At 31.6% G+C, this 21,209-nt stretch overlaps 1 protein-coding gene across 1 annotated transcript; it reads left to right on the top strand.

The window, feature by feature from the left end:
* Window positions 1-4,539: 4,539 nt before the first annotated feature.
* On the top strand, window positions 4,540-20,879 carry LOC145331033 (tropomyosin-like). The gene is made up of 13 exons (XM_080175642.1): window positions 4,540-4,603; window positions 5,042-5,095; window positions 5,542-5,579; window positions 8,749-8,834; window positions 9,496-9,575; window positions 12,660-12,727; window positions 13,200-13,269; window positions 15,112-15,209; window positions 15,871-15,907; window positions 16,679-16,761; window positions 17,115-17,163; window positions 17,441-17,512; window positions 20,340-20,879. Exons 1-13 carry the CDS (start codon window positions 4,568-4,570, stop codon window positions 20,424-20,426), a joined length of 858 nt encoding a protein of 285 aa, XP_080031768.1. The 5' UTR covers window positions 4,540-4,567; the 3' UTR covers window positions 20,427-20,879.
* The last annotated feature ends 330 nt before the right edge of the window (window positions 20,880-21,209 follow it).

Genomic DNA, 21,209 nt, shown 5'->3' on the forward strand with positions numbered 1-21,209 from the left:
ATTATAACCTTTACTTAACCTACCCTAACACAAAATTAGCATGAACAATACGTTTTGATAAAACAGATCATTAGATTATCTAGCTAAATAATCACTGGGAATTGGAAGAAAGATTATAATTTAACGGCTAATGAACTATCTCTATATTCCTATGTAAACATGTATGTATAATCTATATTATTGAAAAACAATGTACATCATAAAGCTATATTTGGAAAGAATAAGCCAAAAGCGCTAACCCCAGTCCTCCACGCCCCTTTTTAACCCGCTCGCTGCGTCGGTCGGCCTCCGGTCAAAAGGTAGCACAAAAAATGCACCTACCACCCTCCGCCCCCTTCTCTCTCCACTAAAATACAAAACCCTTGACCCCCCAACCCTTCCCTTTTCATAAAAATTTTGCTATTGTCAAAAGCAAAGACTAGTATAATGAAAAAGAAAAAGTTTAACATAGACACTTAATTACATATAATAAATATATGAAATAAAGTAGTAAAACTTTTTGTGTGAACCTAAAGATCTGAAATAATTTTGTTGTACTTTTAAGGTAAGCTTTATAGTCATCTTGGGGTAGGATAATTTTTTGGTCATTTCACTTGTACCCAAAGTTATATGAACGTTTTCTTATTCGTAGACTTTAGATACCTTTCCTAAATCTTATTTTTTTGTACACTCAAAGTAGTATACAAACTTTTTAACTACAGTATAAATTGATAGGGATTTCTATAAATTTATCGTCCATTGTCTTATCCCTTAAGATCCCATAAGTTCATAGTGAATTATTATTAAGAAATTATGACCGTGTCCCGGGCCCACCTGGTAAAAATATTGTGACATATTATGTCAGTCAAAGGTTTACAAAGACGGAGCACACAAATACATTGTTTCAAAATTAGTATTTTTAGTAGCGCAGCTATACTCTCCATTTAGGATAGCATCGTCTGTACGTTAAAATAAGTCAAGACAAATGAGAATTAAGTTTTGTTTAAATTAAAGGCTTTAGAGTTTTTAAGCTGTTGAAAAAAATGAATCTTTAATTTCTCAATTTATTTAATTAACATGGGGAGATTTACACTAGAATTTTTTTTATAATTTTCCAAAAATTATACCTTCAAAACTGGTTTTTCCAAAGCGCCTTATCTTGAAATATATTTATAGTTTTATGGTTATTGTTTTGCTGGTTATGAACATGATTATCCTTGTTTTAATATGTATTTTTCAATATTTGCTTGCGTGGAAACATAGATTTTTAGTGCGTCACGTTATATTAAAGACATTTTTCATAACAAATCAAATTGTTAGTACGTTGTGCGTTCTTTGCATTATACATTTTTAAAAATATTAGATTTTAGAAGCAAAGACTTTTATAAAACTATAAAAAAAACAATTCAAGATTGTCTTTATATTTAAAGCTCTTCAAATGATGATTAGTTGGACTTTACTTTTTTAATAACTAGCGGCTACGCCCCTAGAGGCCTCTAGGGGGCACTTAAGGAGGAGAGAGTCGAATTTAATAATTCAACTTCTTATTTTAGATGTTAAAAGAAAAATTTAAAAAAAAATTGGGGGGGGGCGAAACATTTTTTTTTTGGGGGGGGGAGGGGGGGGGTGCCTCCCCTCATTTTAAATTTTAGTTAAAAAAATAAAAAATAAAAATTTTTTAGGGGGGGATTTTTCAGTTTTCGGGGGGGTTAGGAGTGTCCCACCCCCCAAGAAAATAGTTATAAACCTTTCCGGGACCTATGAGAAGCTACCCTGTTAAGGAGAACCCGATCGGTTCAGCGGTTAGCGAGATCCTTCGGTACAGACAAACACACAAACACACAAACATCCTGTTACTTTATTATAAGGATGTTATCCTTACTAAAATAGCTTCCTTTTGTGTGTATGTTATGTAAATTACTAGCGGCTTCGCCCCTAGCCTCTAGGGGCTTGGCCCTATATAGTTTTGGGAAGTCAACCCTCCTTAATAGAAATATTCAAAAAATTATTCTTTGTTTAATTACTCTGTGGTAAAATTAAACCCAGGTTGTGCGCTTTATGCACAAAAATTTTAATTTGTACAAATTAAACCCAGGTTGTTTGCCATATACACAAAAATTTCAATTTGTAAATATTAGACCTAGTTTGTTCGCATACACAAAAATTAAAATTAAAAAAAAAATTATTTTGATTTTTTTTGGGGGGGGGGATTCATGGGGGCTTCGCCCCATGTTGCAGTGGGGTTCCCTCACCCCAGTTACTGGTTTTTGTTTTAAAAAAATGAAAAAAAAAAATTTTTGAAGTGGGGATTTTTTTATTTTTGTGGGGGTTGGGGTGTCCCACCTCCCAAGAAAATAGCTTAAAACCACCAGAGGACCAGTAGGTATATTCCCAGAAGGGTAGAGCCCAATTTGATCAGCAGTTACTGAGATTTTACAAAAAATGTAAAAAAAAAATTTGGGGGGTTGGATTTTTTTTATTTTTTGGGGGGTTGGGGGTGTCCCACCTTCCAAGAAAATAGCCTAAAACCACCACAGGACCAGTAGGTATATTTCCTGAAGAGTAGAATCCGATCGGTTCAGTGGTTACCGAGATCTTAAGGGACAGACAGACAGACGGACAGACAGACGGACAGACGGTCAGACGGACAGACATCAAGCTACTTTGTATTATAGATAGGGAAAATACTTTTATATCAATAATTAAGCAATTTAAATAATTTAAAACGTTTTAGTACGTGCCAAGAACTGTGCAATGCGCGTCTTTTTAGAGTGTCTAAGAATGTCTATAAAAAGTTTTTAAAATTTTACGAGATTTAAGAATGTAAAACATTTTTTACTGCGTATTTCGGCAAATTTTTTTGGCGCCTGTTTCCAATTCAAAAAGATTTTTTCTTTTAAAAGCGAGCATTTTCTGCATTTAGGGTGTTGTTCGTTCGTCTGTCCTACAGATTGTTCTGATCGATAATTTAGGCATTTTAGAATCGTCCTAATGATATCCAACTTTGCTACCTGTAATTGTATCAAACTTTGATTACTGAAATAGTTAGGTACAATTCAGAAAGCGTAGCAAACATTTAATCAATACTTGAAAGTCCGAATGTCTATTTTGAACATGAAAGTATGTCTATTAAGCATAATGCATCTAAGATGTTTTGCAGTAAATATAAATAATATCTAGCCCCTCTGTATTTGTTAATATTCACTGTCTGACTGTCTGATAAGTAAAGCTTCGAGTTTATGGATATCGTTATCCTTGTTTTTGACAGCTTCTTAACCCTTACAGATCTGGGGGGGGGGGGCTCAAAGAGCCCCCCCCTCTAGTTTTTTCAATCTCATTTTTTTTGTAGGTAAGATGGAGAGCTGTAACTTCATGACTTTTTAAGTTTAGTAATTATACATCGGCAAGAGTTGATTTTATTAGGATATCTGGTCTGTGTCGGTCGTGGTGTCCGGTCAAAGTCGGTTGGGTAGCAAAAAAAATTAGAAAAAATTCTAAATAAATCTTAATTTCTACATTATGACTTTTGTGTATAAGGTAGAAACCTAAAATTTTTTTGGTGAATACTTAGATATCAATGACCATCTGAGAAAAGTGGTGTTATGACCGTTTGACCGCTCCCTGACCGACTTTATGACCGATTTTTGTCCGGCTTTTACTACAGACATATATCATGAATATCGTGGCTTCTATTACAGGTAGAGACCTATAATTTTTTTTGGTAAATCCTTGAGCAATAATAAACAGATAAAAATATTAATTTGCGCCGCCAATCGCCGTTTTACCGCCGTAACCGCCGAAAATGGCGGTTTCCGTTATTTGCCGTTTTTCGGCGATGATCAGAAAAAGTAATTTTTTTGTTATGAAAAATAAAAGTTCGTCCTAAAATTTGGTCATCCTAGCTGCAAAATTGGCCGCTCTACAGCTGTTTTAAAATTTAGCGGCTGGCCGCTAAAAAGCGGCTAAGGAGCGGTCTGACTGCTATGACTAGAAAAAGTAATTTTCTCTAAAAATACACATGAACCACCAGAAAAAAATTTTACGTCTTTATCTGTACCAGGAGCCGAGATAGAGGGGGGGCTCTTTGAGCCCCCCCCCCCCCCGATCTATTAAGGTGGGAATTGGGGCCCGATCTGTAAGGGTTAATAAGTAGTTTCGAACCTCTATGCCCTCAAGAGTCATTCAACGAAACTACACACACACAGACATACATATACCCTAATTAGAAGCTACGCAACTCTTTCGAATTCTTTTGTTTGTTATTGCTGCGCTAGTTTTGGACATTATCATCTTTATATTAAAGTAACAGGATGTCCGTCTGTGTATACCGAAGGATCTCGTAAACCGCTGAACTGATTTGGTTCTCCATACAATGTAGCTTCTCATAGGTCCTGGGAAGGATTATAACTATTTTTGGGGAGGATACCACTATCATCCAAAGAGAAATCGCCAATAAATTTACTTTGGCTTTTTATAACCTCAAGTGCCCCTAGAGGCATCTAGGAGCGCAGCTATTAGTCTTATTAATAGTAGAATGAATTAATATATATTTATTACTTTTCAGAACAGCCTTCCTAAGTTTTGAAAAATGGATAATATACGGAAAAAGATGCAGACCCTTAAGGTAAAAAATTTATCTGCACGCAACAAGCGTTTTTATTTTCTAAAGCTTAAATTTACCAACACTTTTAATATTAGTTAAAATACGCAAAAAAAATATTATTCATATTTATTTAAAGATTTTGTTTTCAATCATCAGAAAATTAATTTAAGTATATTTTACAGAGAGAGAGGGGACAATGGGCTGTTTAGTGTTTACTACACTAGTCCCCAAAATTTTAAAATAACGTTTTCTTACTCTTTGGCTTTCAAACTTTTGGGACTTTAACTGAATTTGATTCGTTAGTTTATTAAGTTGAGTGTTTAAACGTTTTAACCCCTAATTTTATTCTACAGAAGAAGTAATTTTTTGCATCATCAAGGGGGTTGAACAATAACATCAATTTATCGGCCAATATCGCACCCTTTAGATCCCTAAGAATTTATCTATTTATTGTTTTAGTATGAAACAGATGCGATGCTACAATCTTGTCAAGAAAATGAAGAACTGACAAGGGTAATTTGTTAGTAGCGTAGCTACTTTATAATTAGGATAAGTCCGTAGGTCTGGTTTATTGAAGAATTAAAAATTTTTGCAAGAATCAAGAAAGCTAGCTAGCTATTTTAACCAAGCAAGGACGTCCAAAGGAGGGTGGGTGTTAAATGGGTGATTACCCCCTCCCCCCCCCCCCCCCCCCAATGAAAAATCTTGGACGCCCTTGTAAACAAGTACGATTACAAAATGAAAGTCATATATTATGTATTTGAAGTATAGAAATTATGGTAAATGCAAATGAAAAGGAGGAATAAAAATAAAAAACAGATACAGATGGATATGTTAATCGTAGAAAAGATTTTCTGCTAAAATATATATTTATCTTTATTTTTTTATACTATGTTTAAATATATGTATATACCAGTTACTCTTTAAACTTTTATTTAATTAGTTTATATTATATTTAGAAATATAATGAAAGAGCCGACCAATATGATGTTGAAATCAGGAAATTATTGAAAAACATGAATAAAGCTCAAAAGCTTGGTCTAATTCGTAATTACTATTCTCTATCTAAATTCTTGAGTGTGGAGCTATGGCAAACAAATATACTTTGAAAACCTTAGCAAATGAAATATACAATCGAAGAATTAGGCTGTTTCCTTCATATTGAACATAGACCACAAACGAACTTGTGCACCTAGGGATAATATGAGATTATACGAGGGGGGGGGGGGGTTGTATTTGGTGGTCCAAAAGTAGGTTTGCGTGAAAGCACCAAGATTTTCATGCAAAATTTTGCACATTTTCTTACGTTAAATTATGTGATCAAAAATCGATTAAAGCAACATAAAAACAATTATTGATGCCAGAAAATGCATAGAAATGTATTCAAACGCCAAAATTCTTAAATTTGAAATTTCTATCCAAATTAGATATTAACATGAATTAACTTACAAAGATAATTTTTAAAATGGTGATCTTTAGAACAATTAGGAACACAATGTTTGAAGATAATAATATTTATAAAATTTCCATACTTTTAATGCATTTATGCTTTTTATGGATGTTTCCATCCCTCTTTGATTATTGAGCTGCATAAAAACGGACACGTTTAAAATGCAGTTTAAATATCAAAAATAAATAATCCGCAACTTTTTATTCTCATTTAAAGTTTAAACAAGGGCAAATATGTCCAAGCATTATAAGATTAAAACAAAACAAATACCTATAATTACAATAAAATTTAGGAAGGGAGGGGATATTGGACTGTAATTATACAGTACCCAACCAAAGTTTTGTATAACTGCTCTGCCATTTGTGACTTAAAATCATTGGGAACTATTATTCATTCTTGATTAGTTAGTACAAAATAGCAGTGTTCAAACTTTTCCACCAGTCGTTCCTAATATACAGAAAAGGACAATATTGTTTATCATCATTGGATGTGTACATCAATTTATCTCCATTATAATTTACCCCTAAAGGACTTTAGAAGAACATTTTTATTTGTAGCACAATGAATGTAAGTTATTGTTTTGCTTCTTATGGTCAGAATTGTTTTTTTACAATACAATAGTTAAGTAAATATTAACTTCGGGTTACTTTCATAAGAAATCTGAATTATTTTAGCAAAAACATTGGAAAATACGGGTTTAATTACAAAAACAATACCCAAAGAAATGTAATTTTAAAGAAACTTTTTGTATTAATTTAAAAGGACAGAAAAATCCTTAGAATTAGAACAAAGTTAGCTCGTAAAAAGTAATTTAATTAAAGGAAAGCGTTTATATTTGCAAAATTTCTGCTCATTTTTAAGTGTAAAAAAAATAATATGGCATCTACAAATACCATAATTTGTCTATAAGTAAATTCTTTATAAAAATCATCTTATAATTTATTTAAAAATTAATCACTTAAAATCATTAAAAAATTAATCATTTAAAAATCTATTAGGATTGGGAAATAGAGGATTTTATTTTGAATTAAAGACTTTTAAAAACATTTGGGCCTGATTTAAATTTGGATTTAGATATCATTACAAAATTTAGATGATTTTAGCTTACTGCTCTTTATATAATTGTTGGATAATTATTATTGGCTTTACAATGCTTACCATTATCGTCCTTGGTATAATTAAATTTTAACAGTTTGACTTCTGTGAATCCTTTGATATGTGTTAAAAAATAACATGATTAAAAATCCTAAAGTACAAATTTCTAGACTGAAATAAATAAGAAACTAAAATTTGAGTAGATGGGTTAATTTTTACCTCATCTTTATGCATCAAATCCTAATAAAGAGATGGACAATCCCTCATTTCTATGACGTCACATCTATGATTTTTGAGATACTTTGTAAAGCTTCATAAATGTTCGTTTGTTCTGTTATTGTCGCTTCTTTATAACCTATAATAAGTAAGCTAAAGCAATAAAAAAATTATATGATTTAAATAGATAAGTTTCTTCAAATACATATTTGTTTCCCTATGAGAGTGCTAGACAATGAGATATTGTTTACCTTTTGCAACAAAAAATTCACTTTTTGCCAAGTTGGGCTTTGAATGTGTTTTTTTTTTGTATGTTTAAGTGAAATTGGATGGAGACTATGATTAAGAAAAACATTTGGTTATTGAACTTTGTCGTTGTATGTCTGTTTGTAAGTATAACTGTTTTTATTCTAGATATCTTGTTTCTTATATAAAAGATGAAAGACAAAATTTCTTGTAAAGACAAAGAATTTATAGATACACACAATCCGTTCGTCTGTTCTTTTAAGATAGTTATACTATTTTAGGGGATTTAAAGATACATTTTAAAGTAAGCTGGGTAAAAATACCTCGAAGCAGAAAATAAAATTTATTTTAATAGTAATATTATCTAATTGTGCGTATGTGTCTATTAAGATCTGCCAAGTTTTCAACTTTCCATAGTCAGGTCTTTTGCATATTTTGCGGTTTTAGTTACAACCCCCCCCCCATCTTTTTTTTTTTAACTAAAAAAAAAATTTGAAAAAATAATAAAGCCTAAAAGCAATGAACTTTAAGCGATAGCCACGAGTAAAAGTTAAAAGAAGCTTTACATTTAGATTTATTAGAATTAAATTGCTTTTAATTTTGTAATTTTTATAAAAATCATTATTTCTTGTCCCTAATTTCTTTCTGTATTTTAGCATGTCATATAGCTCACATTTCAAGGATTTTAGCCTCTATGACTGAAAGATAGACAATAAGATAAACAAAGTAAGATAGAGACATCTAATTTGAAAATTAAAATGACACTCAAAAGTTTAAAAAGTCTGTCTGTCTGTAGTTAATAAACATATAATCTAAACCTTATTTTGTAAATTCGTCTTTTTATAAAAATCTACTTTTTACAGGGGAAGCGGGTAGGGGTAATATGACCCCACAATACATTTTCTAGAAGTGGCTGTAGTCTCAAAATAATTAAAAACCTTATTAAAATGACAAGAAATTCCCTGAAAAGAACAGTCTATTCTGTTCAGGCATTATAGAGAAAATAAGGGGCATTTATGTAAAGCTTCCCTAAAAAGATCAATTCAATAGATTTAGCAGATTTCACTTTCAAATTTGCCTTTCAAATAAAGTTTCGGTAACATCTCTGACGAAGATTTATCATAATTTTCATGATGATTTTTCAATAAAATCTGTGGAACAGAGACCTTACAAAGAAGATATCCAAGATGGAGGGAACTTTTGAGGAAACCCACGAAGGACTAATCAAAGCAAACACAAAATTAGGTAAACTTTTCAAGCAGGGGTTTTAAGGGATAAGACAAGAGACGTTAATTTGATGTTTACCCAAACATAAATTAAACAAAGTTACTCCACTTAAGATTAAATTTTATGGAGGAATTTGAAACACTGCGAGTTTGTACCAACCAATGAAGATTTAATAAGGTACAAATTACAGTCCATAGACCCATCCTTCCCTGACACCCATCGTTAGATATATCTTTTGCCATCAACAATGTATTTTTGAAAGAATGTATAAACAATATATTAACTGTATATTTGCCAAGGGTTTAATTTTTTGGTCAATAATTCATCTAAACTTTAATTTGACATAAATGTACATCCTTACTTTTTTTAAATGCACTGTTAAAAATACAACATCTTTACTTTTGACGGGTGTTCTAATGATTAGAGTAAAACACTAGAGGGGAAAGGGGTTAATTAACTGTCTGTCCCCATCCAAAGGACTTTGTGCCGACTCTCAATTGGGTATTTGAAAATCAACCAATAGTATCGGGAATATTAACACAGCCTAGTAGCAGAAAACAATTTGATATCAGACGAAATAATTCCTTGGAAAAATGGGGTGGAAGTTATCTGTATATTATCTATACCATAGATCTGTTTTCCAATGTCAGTCCCCTATAGAAACTTTATATGTATTAAGAGGAGAAAGAGAAAGATATGAAAGAGAAGGAGGAAGATTTGTCCACACTTTCCAGAAGAGTTATTCTTTTAGAGGATGAGGTACAATTTATAAGTAACAAAGCTGTAGCTTGACAAAGTGACTTATAAGTCAGCCTTGTGACGTCATAAAAATAAGGGATTATCATTCTCTGTTTTAGGGGTTTTCTTTCCCAATTCTCCCTTATTTTTATGAAGTAACATGGTAGTTTTTTGAGAATCTTTGTCCAGCTACAACGAGGCTACTCTATATGTATTTGTGACTGCTGTCCATGACACTTTAACGACAGGTCCAACAACCAAGGATAACTAAAGGGAGCTAAATATCTCCTTTTCTGTCCAATCACCCGTGATATTAGGTTAAGTATCATCCATAAGACAACCAACACTTTGATTGGACAACTGTGATTGTCTATAAATTCTAACTATGCATGGTAATGAGTTGCGACTGTTTTGTGCCAAGGCATTCTACCTATTCTAATTATTAATGTGACACAGCAACAGTAGGAACCATTTTTAATGTTATAACTGAGAGGATAAGTGAACCATTGATATATAGCAAACAAACTGCGTGTTTCTAAACATTAAACATAAGCGACTAAAATAGAGTTTCAATAATCCAAATATTGTGAAATGCCCGCTAACGCGATACTTAGGAAAATTACTAACTTCTAAAGTTATTAAGACAAAACTTACTTTTAATAGGATATAGAGACAAGCAACATAGGTTTTAAAAGATATTCAATAACGAAGGATCTCACTAACCGCTTAGCCGATGGTTCTCCTTTCTCATGGGTAATGGGAAGAGAGAAATCGTACCTATAAAAAAATCCTTTCCCAAATTTTTATTTTATTTTAAAAGTAAATTAAAATGGGGTGTGACTGACTTAACTTCCACGCCCCCATCCTTAAGTGTCCTTAAATGCCTCTTGGAAGCGTTTCCGCTTATCACAAATAAATCAAGAAAATCCCCTCCTTTTATATATATTTTACCAATTTAGAAAAGTTTTCTGTTACGATTTTTTTGTAGCTGCACCAGTGCACTACATATGGCTACAATTGTCCTTGTAGCTTTAACTTTCATTTCTGCCTGCATTTTTGTCAAAGTAAAATAGTCATCAATCTGAAATTTACAATAATTTGCACGTCCTCCTAATATTTTTTTTTGCAAACATAATGAAAAACTATCCAGCTATCCGTTTTTTAGTTGCACAGATATTTTAAAATTTATGTTTGTCGGTCATTACGTCCTACCTAACCTTTATGCACATTAAATAATGATGTAATGTTTCCATTACTAACAAAATCATTGATAATGTTAAACCCCCCCCAAAAAAATCGCTGTCAAAAAAAATCTTTGAACTTTAAAAAATAGAGAAAAAATCCTCCAATAAAAACATCCACTAATGTTTACGATTATCTTAATAGTCCTCCGTTACAAATAGTTGCGTCAAGGTTAAGTTCAATAGGTTTAGGCAAGGCTTTGATTATGAGTGCCTGATAATATTTATATTATCAAATATTATTCACTTTCTATACATTGCCACGTTTCTATGGATAATATTGTCTTTGTTTTACTGTTTTGTTTCAATATTTTTGTGTGAAAATGTATCTATCTATCATTCTTTTTTCTTCATAAGTATTTCAACTTTCTTTTAAAAATGTGCATTAGAGCTTATATGAAAGCTTTATATTAGTTCTGTTTATTAGTTTATCTATTTTAGGGTGAAAATCCGAAGAAAAACTAACTTAAAAATGCAAAAAATTATATGTTGTTGTTTTTTTACATCAACAATATTACACGTTGACCTCTATCATAAATACTAAAATATTACTTGTAGGATAATGGAAAAATTTTCTTAAAGCTATTCTACATATACTCTTTATAGTTATAGATACTTGCTAGCGGCTTCGCCCATAGCCTCTAGGGGCTTTGCCCAAAGAGGTGATCAAACAAAAATTTTTTGGCGAAATTCGTAAAAGGACCAAGGAAATCTTCAGCAAAAAAAACAAATAAAATTGGGGGGATTTTTTTTGTTTTTGGAGGGGTTGGAGGTGTCCCAACCCCCATGAAAACAGCATAAAATCACCACAGAACCAGTAGGTATATTCCCTGAAGAGTAGAATCCGATCGGTTCAGTAGTTACCGAGATCTTATGGAACGGACAGACGGACAGGCAGCATTCTACTTTGTTTTACAGATGTCAGATCGCTATATAAAGTAAGTTTAAAACAACGTTCTTTTACCTCCCCCTCCCTTATGTTATTAAAGTACAAACTTGTGGATACGCCCCTAGAGTGTTCTCTTGGGACACTTGATGTGGTAGGTGGGGGAGTCGCCCCACCCTCTTATTTTCAATTCTAGTTTTAAAATGAATCAGTAAAAAAAACTTTTTTAAAGGGGTGTAACTTTTTTAGGGATTATCCCCTTGGGTGGATTGTGGTACTCTCTCATAACATGGTTATAAACCTTCCCGGACCTATGAGAAGTTACATTGTAAAGGAGATATAGATTCAGCTATTAGCGAGAGCCTGGAGTATCAACAGAGACACACAGACATCCTGTTAGTTTTTATAAGGATAAAACATTGGTCTACTTTCCCGCATGAAATGTTTACGCTTAATTTGCATATCTATCTATAAATTGTTTGCAATGTCATATAAGCTTTTCAAAATAACGTACACACAAAACTGTAAATGTCTGAGATTACATTTGCTAAAAATTTTAATTATCTACCATAATTTAAAAGTTCTCTTTTCAAATTTAAAAACTTAATGAAAAAAACTTTTAAATTCAACTTTTGAATGAAAATGTAACATTAAAAAACTTTTAATTGTATTATGTTTTATCATACACTAGTTTCTGTTTTATATTCAGGTTGTCCACAAAAAGTTTTTTTTTTCACTTCTCAAATCAAATAAAAATAATCAAAAGCTGTAAAATACTAAAAAACAATCTGCATTAACAGCTTAGCTAAAAATTTCTGTTTAAAGCCACCGAATTAGATTGCCATGATGAACATACTATGTGTTGTCAATTCGCAGCTACAGTTAAATTTTCCTTTTTAACAAACCGCAGTCACAGCCAAGTAGCGTACACTTAGGTGTAACATTTATCTTTATGAAGTTTCATAATATTTTTTTCAGGTGAAAAAATCTGAGATCAAATTGGCCAGCACCACATTGGACCTTGCTCTGGAGAGCAAGAGAGCAGACAAGGAATTACCAACTTCTATATAGGAATAATTGGTGAAAAGAGTTTAAGAGGGGTTTCATAGTTTGAGGAGGGTAAAAACTATTTTATTCTTACCCTTAGAGATCTATGAATTTGAGCATAAAGTTAGAATACCAGTAACTAATTACATTTTTACAATAAAAACACCCCTTTTTATACTCAAAATCTTTCAAACAAAATTTGTTCTGTTTGTAAGCATAAACCCTGGCAGGAAAAAAAGAAAACTAACTACTTGTGGTGTATTTTTTGAAGGCTTCCTTTATTGGGGTTGTCAAATTTTAAGGTGCATTTCAAGCATTCCTCAGGCAAAATTCTGTGCATACCACTGTTATAGAGGTTTTCATTTGTTAAGTACCTAAAGTTACATACAAAATATGTAAAAATATAAGATTGTTATACAATCAAATCAAGTAAATTAAAATATAATGATATTACGAATGTTGGTGATTTGTCAAGGTTTTGAAAGCTGTCAACACACTCAACTCAAAGGCCATGACTGCTGAAGTGGAAATTGAAGAATTGGTAAGTTTTCCTGGAGAAGTTTTTAAAAATACAAATTCATTCATTTTTCACTATTCTATCTCAGAAACTATTAAAGATATCAGGAAGATTGATAACGGCGATAATGGAATAAGATACTTTCCCGTTGCAATATAAAAAACGGCGGTTTGGTAAATTGTCGCCACCCTGTAAATTAATGTGCAAATATGTGCTTGTGTTTTTTTTTTTTTTGTTGTTGACGTAATCATTCTCGAGAAATGAGTTGTCTCAAAGCACACTGTAAAAAGGATAGTTATTTCCAATATTAGGAATCATTATTGTTTTCTTAAGGCCTTGCAGGGACTATACCTGTGGTCTCCTAACCCTGTGGGATACCCACTATGAAATTCAACCTAATCTAAAACCCTATAGAAATTACTTTTACGAAATTTCACTTTTAGCTATAATTATATCTGTGTCCATGAAAAAAGTTTTTAAATATTGGTTTTTTTTTATTTTTTACAGTGTGTCATGAGTAGATTTTGTTTTAAGATTGCAGTGTCAAATATTTAAAAATATTTAGAAGCAGACAGAAACATAGACTAATTATATCAATAAAAAATGAATATAGTACATTTTATGGTACTTGCTTACATGTGGTAGACTGGAGCACCGAAACCCCCCCCCCCCCCGCTTAGTTTTGACAAAAATCAAAAATAAGGGGGGGGTAGTTTTTTAATGTCTGGAAAACGGCAAGGAGGCAAAAAGCACCGCAAGGCAAAGAATTAACCCCCCCCCTTAATTTTGAAGAAAATCAAAAATAAGGGGGGGGGTAGTTTTTTCACTGTACAACACGCCAGAAAGTTGAGTGAGGTAAATCAAGAAAATCCAGTATACCAGAGGGGAAACCTTATTACGAGATATTCATGTTTTGGGGCGTAATTTCCTTATTTATTGACTTTGGCCAGTAAAAGGTTTTAATTTTGCGCAAAATTAAAACCTTTTACTGGCCAAAGTCAATAAATAAGGAAATTATGCCCCAAAACATGAATATCCCTGTAATAAGGTTTCCCCTCTGGTATACTGGATTTTCTTGATTTACCTCACTCAACTTTCTGGCGTGAAAAAACTACCCCCCCCCCCTTATTTTTGATTTTCTTCAAAATTAAGGGGGGGGTTAATTCTTTGCCTTGCGGTGCTTTTTTCCTCCTTGCCGTTTTCCAGACATTAAAAAACTACCCCCCCCCCTTATTTTTGATTTTTGTCAAAACTAAGCGGGGGGGGGGGGGGTTTTCGGTGCTCCGGTCTTCACATGTAAGCAAGCACCCATTTTATTTTCTATGAAACAATAGAGAAGGAATTATTTGAGGTTTATTATTTATAATTTAAACAAAAGATTGAACTGAACAAACGATATATGGTATGCTACGCCACCAAAATAGTTTATTTTAAAAGATTTATGATCATATTTTTTTATAAATAAGGAGAGTGGGGTCTTACCAAAGAGCCTAAAAGCATTCATGGACCAATGAACACTTCTCTGAAAGTTTTTGAAAGATCGATCAAGCTGTTTGCAAGGAGACATACAGACATAATGACATACGGACATACAACAGACATCATATTGCGTTAGAATATAGAGCTAGATCTTTAAATCATTTAGTGGTGAGCCAGATCGAGGTGAGCCACCCCGATCTGGCTCACCACTAAAATGATTTAAAGATCCAGCTCAGGATAATAGTAATAAACGACCAAGAGTGGGGGTAAAAGGGTGCTTACCTCTACTAATTATGTTACCTCCTCGAACCTTTTTTACTCCTCATTTTACCCTCCCTTAAAATAAAAAGCATGGACGTCCCTGATAAAAGTCCTTGTTTATTATAGAGTCGACAAGAACGGGAGGCCAAAGCCATGTGGATGGACTCTGAGAGGAAATATGATGAAATCAACAGAAGGGTCGGAGTTATGGAAGAAGAACTTAGGTATATACAGTATTAGATAGGGATAGAGATACATAATTAAGGGTATAAATATAATCACGCAACCTTTTGATTAATAATCATAAAAGAAAATAATATTATTTAAAATATGATATGATATGATAAATTATAAGGAAATCAATCTTGTAGAGGGCTAGGAGATAAGATTTAATGGCAATTATACAAAATGTTTAGCAATAACTGGATTTCAAGAAGACCTTTCTACTTAGTTTTCAAAAGCAAAACCAAATCAATAAAACTTTTATTTTTCACCTTGCCACAAACATCTTTTTGAATGTCTAGATCTCAGTAATTTAGATATTTTTTTATTATCTATTCTTTTTTCCAGTATCACTTCGAAACCGATTAATATCCGGTGGATTTGAACGGGTTTCAGCCATACTGAAAACCTATGCATAGCTTCGTATTAAATCCAGTTTTCTACGAAAATAAAAATGTACAAACAAATATTAAAACCAGTTTTATATTCGCGGAAGGCTGTTTATAATGCAATGCAAAAAAAACAACTATTCTACTATTTAAAACTAATTCAGGAATTTCGACTATAAAGCAAGATTTTCTCTATTTCAGAGTCTCTCAATTTAATTACTTAAACTAAAATTTAAACTTATCTTCTTCTTTCAAACATTTTTTATTTCCTTAGGAAGGCTGTAGAACGTGTAGATAATGCTGAAAAACGAGTAAGTTTTTTTAATAGAAAATAAGGAAGCTATTAAAAGTGGCTGACTCAGATTATGACGTCAAAAAAATTAACCAATGAGATGCCAGTATACACTGTAATTGACCAATGGTGAAATTTATAGTGGCCTCTAATTAGTTAATTTTTTTTGACGTCATAATCTGAGTCAGCCACTTTTACTAGCTTCGAAAATAAGCCTTTTTAAATTAATGGGAGCAAGGGATGAGACAACGGACTGTTAATTTTACGGTAAAATTCTAAAAGCTTTTGTGGTAAAAATTTTACCACAAAAGCTTTTAGAATTTTGACTTTGGTAGGTGGAAATTGTTAAGAGAAGAGTAGGAATTTAAACTAATCATCTTGTATTATATGATGATTGGGTTGTACAAACCAACGAACACAGTAATAGTGTCTGACTGATTATGACATAACAAAAAAAAATTAGCCAATGAGAGGCCGTTATTGACCTATGGTAAAATTTATAGTGGCCTCTCATTGGCTAATTTTTTTTGTTACGTCATAATCAGTCAGACACTATTACTGTGTTCAAACCAACAATTTCCAAACTTACCCAAGCAATGATTTAGATCTACATAAGGAATAATTTTGTTTAATATGATTTGGGGTGTACATCAATTTAACGTCCGTAAGATTTCTGTTTACTTTTTGTCTAAAACATTAGATATTCTTAAATTGTTTCACTGGTGATATAGCTATTTAAGAGATCTTATTTGACACGCACATCTAAATACTTAGATATAAATTTATCTAGACGAGCGAAATTGATGACGAGTTGAGAGTTGTTGGAGAAAACATGATTCATCTGGAAAAGGCAGAGGAAAAAGCTCTTGGAAGGTATGACATCTGGGCGTTATCCTCTTTAAAAAATATTTTTTTTATTTCAATTCCCGACAGAGTTATGACTCTGGCAGAGAAGAACAATTGTTTTGACAATAAGGTTAGGTTAGGTTATATGATAGGGAGCCGAGCGCCCGCGGCTATGCAGGCTAGGGAGCCAGGCGCTGCGGCTAGGCAGGCAAGAGCGCCGCGGCCACAGCTCATAGTTTTTGAGTCATATCACTTCAAACTAGTAATAATAAATTTATTCCTTAGATGTATTGTAAATATTAATTTTTAGTTTTTTTTTCGAATAATAAAGAAAATCTAAAAAAAATTAATTGAATAAAAACAATATTATTATTTAATAGAGAAGAGAAATACAAAGAACAGATTGACAATATTCTGCAGAGATTGAAGGTAAACCAAAATAGTTGTAATGTTAGCCTTCGAAGCTCTTTATAATGCCTAGCTTTTGGCCGAAGTATCTCGTATGACGTCATATTAGAGTAATAGATCATTATATCATGACGCAATTCGGAATACCTCGGCCAAAATGTTTACTTCCATTTCCTCAACTTGTAGAAGAGGTGATTTGGTCCACAATCAAATTTAGCTGTATTTTTATTTATAGACCATTGTCTTATCTGTAATTTCCCTTGCTTTGAATAAAACTATTGTTGATAATTATATATAGATGGCAGATGCTAGGGCCGAGTACGGTGAGATGAATATTACAAAACTAAACCAACGGATAGATTCTATTGAGGTCAGTAGATAGATAGATAGATAGATAGATAGATAGATAGATAGATAGATAGATAGATAGATAGATAGATAGATAGATAGATAGATAGATAGATAGATAGATAGATAGATAGATAGATAGATAGATAGATAGATAGATAGATAGATAGATAGATAGATAGATAGATAGATAGATAGATAGATAGATAGATAGATAGATAGATAGATAGATAGATAGATAGATAGATAGATAGATAGATAGATAGATAGATAGATAGATAGATAGATAGATAGATAGATAGATAGATAGATAGATAGATAGATAGATAGATAGATAGATAGATAGATAGATAGATAGATAGATAGATAGATAGATAGATAGATAGATAGATAGATAGATAGATAGATAGATAGATAGATAGATAGATAGATAGATAGATAGATAGATAGATAGATAGATAGTTTGATAGACAGATATATAAATAGATAGCTAAACAGATAGACAGATAGATAAATAGATAGATAGACAGATATATAAATAGATAAATCTAGATAGATAGATAGATAGATAGAAAGATAGATAGATAGATAGATAGATAGATAGATAGATAGATAGATAGATAGATAGATAGATAGATAGATAGATAGATAGATAGATAGATAGATAGATAGATAGATAGATAGATAGATAGATAGATAGATAGATAGATAGATAGATAGATAGATAGATAAATAGATAGATAGACAGATATATAAATAGATAAAAAAAACATATTTAGGTAGAAATAGAAGAAACACAAATAGATAGACAAAAATATGAAAATGTAGATAAATAGATACAGACGGGCAGATAGAAAAATAGATAAACAAACAGATAGACAGATATATAAATAGATAAAAAAAATATATTTAGGTAGAACTAGAAGAAACATAAGTAGACAAAAATATGAATAGATAGATAAACAGATAGACAGATATATAACAAACAGATGGATAGGAAAAAGTTGTGTAACCGTAAATAAGCCTAGTAAGCAAAAATGTCAAAAATTATATTTAAAAACGTCAACATGGTGTATTTTTATAGCTTTAATGTGTTGAATATTTTTTAACAATGAATTATCTTTTTAGGGTCAAATTAAGAATGCATTTTTACTTTTACAATACAATTTAGACAGACAAAATAGACTTTCTATTAATATTATCTTATAGTTTTATATATGTTTGTTCATTACGTGATTTCTTAATTTGTATTTGTATTTTTTTTTAATGTCCCTTGTTAGTAGAAGCTGTTGTATAAGGGTTTGTGTCTGTCTGTCTGTTGACTATTTTTTGGACAATAATATTTGTCTTTTTTAACAACTTCTATATAAGGATTTTTTAGATGAACTACCCCATTCCATTTGTTTTTACTTTTTTTGGATAGCAAAACCGCCCAAAACCCTTTTCATTGGGCTATTATTTTTGTAATTTTCCATGTTTTGCTACTAAGTTTTCTTCGCCTTTTCGTTTCATTTCTTCTATTTTGTTATTTTTCCACATAGAGTTGGATGTATATTACCTTTAAAGACTTGCATACCACAAAAAAAATACTCATAGACTTGCACTTCTTACAAAATTCCTATTTCTGTATTTTTGAGAGAAAACTTTCTTGAGACGTTCTATTTCATAATGCAAGTTGGGTTGGTGATTTAGTTGCAAACGGAGCACAGCAAAACAAGGATGATAACATGCATAGAAGCGTAGCTCGCAAATCCCAAAGTCATATATACGAACTTGGGACGTCAAAGCTTTTTATTTTGAGGGGGTAAAATTAGTGCTTTCAAAGGTTTGAGGGTGCTAATCATAAAATTTTGAGGGGTCAAAATGAGGGGTTTCAAAGTTTGAGGAGAATAAAAACCTTTTTTCGATTGCTAATAGGACAAACTTACATTTTAAGACTCGAGTATAGAGAAGCTGTAGATCGTCCTAGGAATCAATATTCCAAAACTCAAGTTAATAGGCTAATAATAAGAATTTCCAAAACAAAAACTAATTTTATTATGTTATAAATAATAATTATAAAGCTACAGGAATCGCCATACAAAGTTTAAAATTAATAAGACTAATATAACGAACAGACGGATGGACCAACCCTAAATATAGAAAAGCTTTGCTTTTCAAACTGCAGAGCAGTAAATAACTGGAGAAAGATGTAATTTTAAAAGGGGAAAGAATAAAAGATTTGAAAAATATAACCCGTTAAATACATGAATGTCTCATTTAACTTAAAAACAATGCATGGCCATGAATTTATTTACAGGAAAGGTCAATTTTTAAAGACTTGATATTCCTAATCTAAAAAGGATGATAATATTCATAAGTAGTAAAAACACAAAAATCAAAAATTTAATTAAGTGAGCTAGAGCAGCAGATGTTCAGTGGTTTATATAAAGGTTTCGTGATTTATTTTTCTTTATGTTTAGGAACTGAAAATCTGCTCTTTAACTCACTTTCTTAATTTTTGTCCATGCAAGATTTTTTATGCTTTGCTATTATGGATGCTGTTTGAAATTTCTTGTGTTTTACAATTGGTGTGCGGCTTCGGGAGAAAATGTAAATAATCTGAAATAAAAAATGTCTTTGGATCCGGTTAATTTCAGCTGGATTAGAAAAGGTTCTTAGACATACTGAAAAATAATGTGTTGTATTGTATCACAGGACATGTTCCATGAACAACGAAATAAAAAATCCTAATTCCTGGTTTGTTGATCAAGGTCTCCGTCCCGCAAAAAAAGCTGGATATAATCTTTTATTTTACTATCCGAGTAAAGCTGTCTACAATACGATGCGATACAAACTATTATTTTCAGGATGATATTATCCGAGAGAAAATCAAGATAGAAGGCTTGGCTGGAGAATTGAGCGATACTTTCAACGATATGATGACAAAATATTAAATTTTATTTTTGGTATCGTAGTTACTCTATAACTAATGTATGTTCATCTTGCTTTCACTAACACAAACATTAATGTTTTATGAAACCAGTGACTAACACTGGCATTTAAACTGAATAACTTCTTACTCCTATAAAATTTATTATTCCCGTTATTGCTGCGCTACTTACAGAAACAACTGTTCTTGTTTATATTTTGTTCATTCATCTTTCAAATGCATATTTCTTTATTTCAATTAAGCAAAAGTCCAGCAGCTTATTTTCATTTCGACTTATTTTTATAATTCTTTTTGCTTTACCAGATAAGAAAATTTACTTATGTTACATGTATAACAAAAGGACAAACAGACAAACAATTCATAGGCCATCAAAACGTATTTTTTGTAATTTTGATTGTTAATTTGATTAATTGTATTATTGTATTTGCTTATTTGTACAATAAAACTGCCAATAAAATAGTCTTTATTATTTAACTTCCCAGAGTAACTTTATTTAAATAAAATATGTGCAAGTGTTTTAGTAGGTCAAAACAATATCTAACACATTTTGGTACTCTAATTTATATTCTTTAGTTATATTTTACTACCTATTTGAATAATGATTATTCAAATTTTCCTTTAGAAATTGTGTTAAAAAGTCGTCGTAATATGTTTTTATATGGGAGTTTACATGTTTTATCATTAAAATTTCATTTACTTATTTATCATTTGAAAAAGTGGTTAGAATTATAGTTAGTTTGTGAAGTGTCTTGCAGTAGTGTCTTTTATTCAGGGATCGGAAGCCTCA

The sequence above is a fragment of the Acartia tonsa genome, chromosome 11 (genome assembly GCF_053477335.1).
Source record: "Acartia tonsa isolate MP-2025a chromosome 11, ASM5347733v1, whole genome shotgun sequence".
Classification (NCBI taxonomy): domain Eukaryota; kingdom Metazoa; phylum Arthropoda; class Copepoda; order Calanoida; family Acartiidae; genus Acartia; species Acartia tonsa.

Bases quoted from the DNA above. Each gene is read 5' to 3' on its own strand.
- LOC145331033 (XM_080175642.1), top strand. From the start codon at position 4,568: ATGGATAATATACGGAAAAAGATGCAGACCCTTAAG. The intron at 8,835-9,495 runs GTAAACTTTTCA...ATATGTATTAAG, and splicing joins CAAAGCAAACACAAAATTAG to AGGAGAAAGAGAAAGATATG. The intron at 16,762-17,114 runs GTATGACATCTG...ATTATTTAATAG, and splicing joins GAGGAAAAAGCTCTTGGAAG to AGAAGAGAAATACAAAGAAC.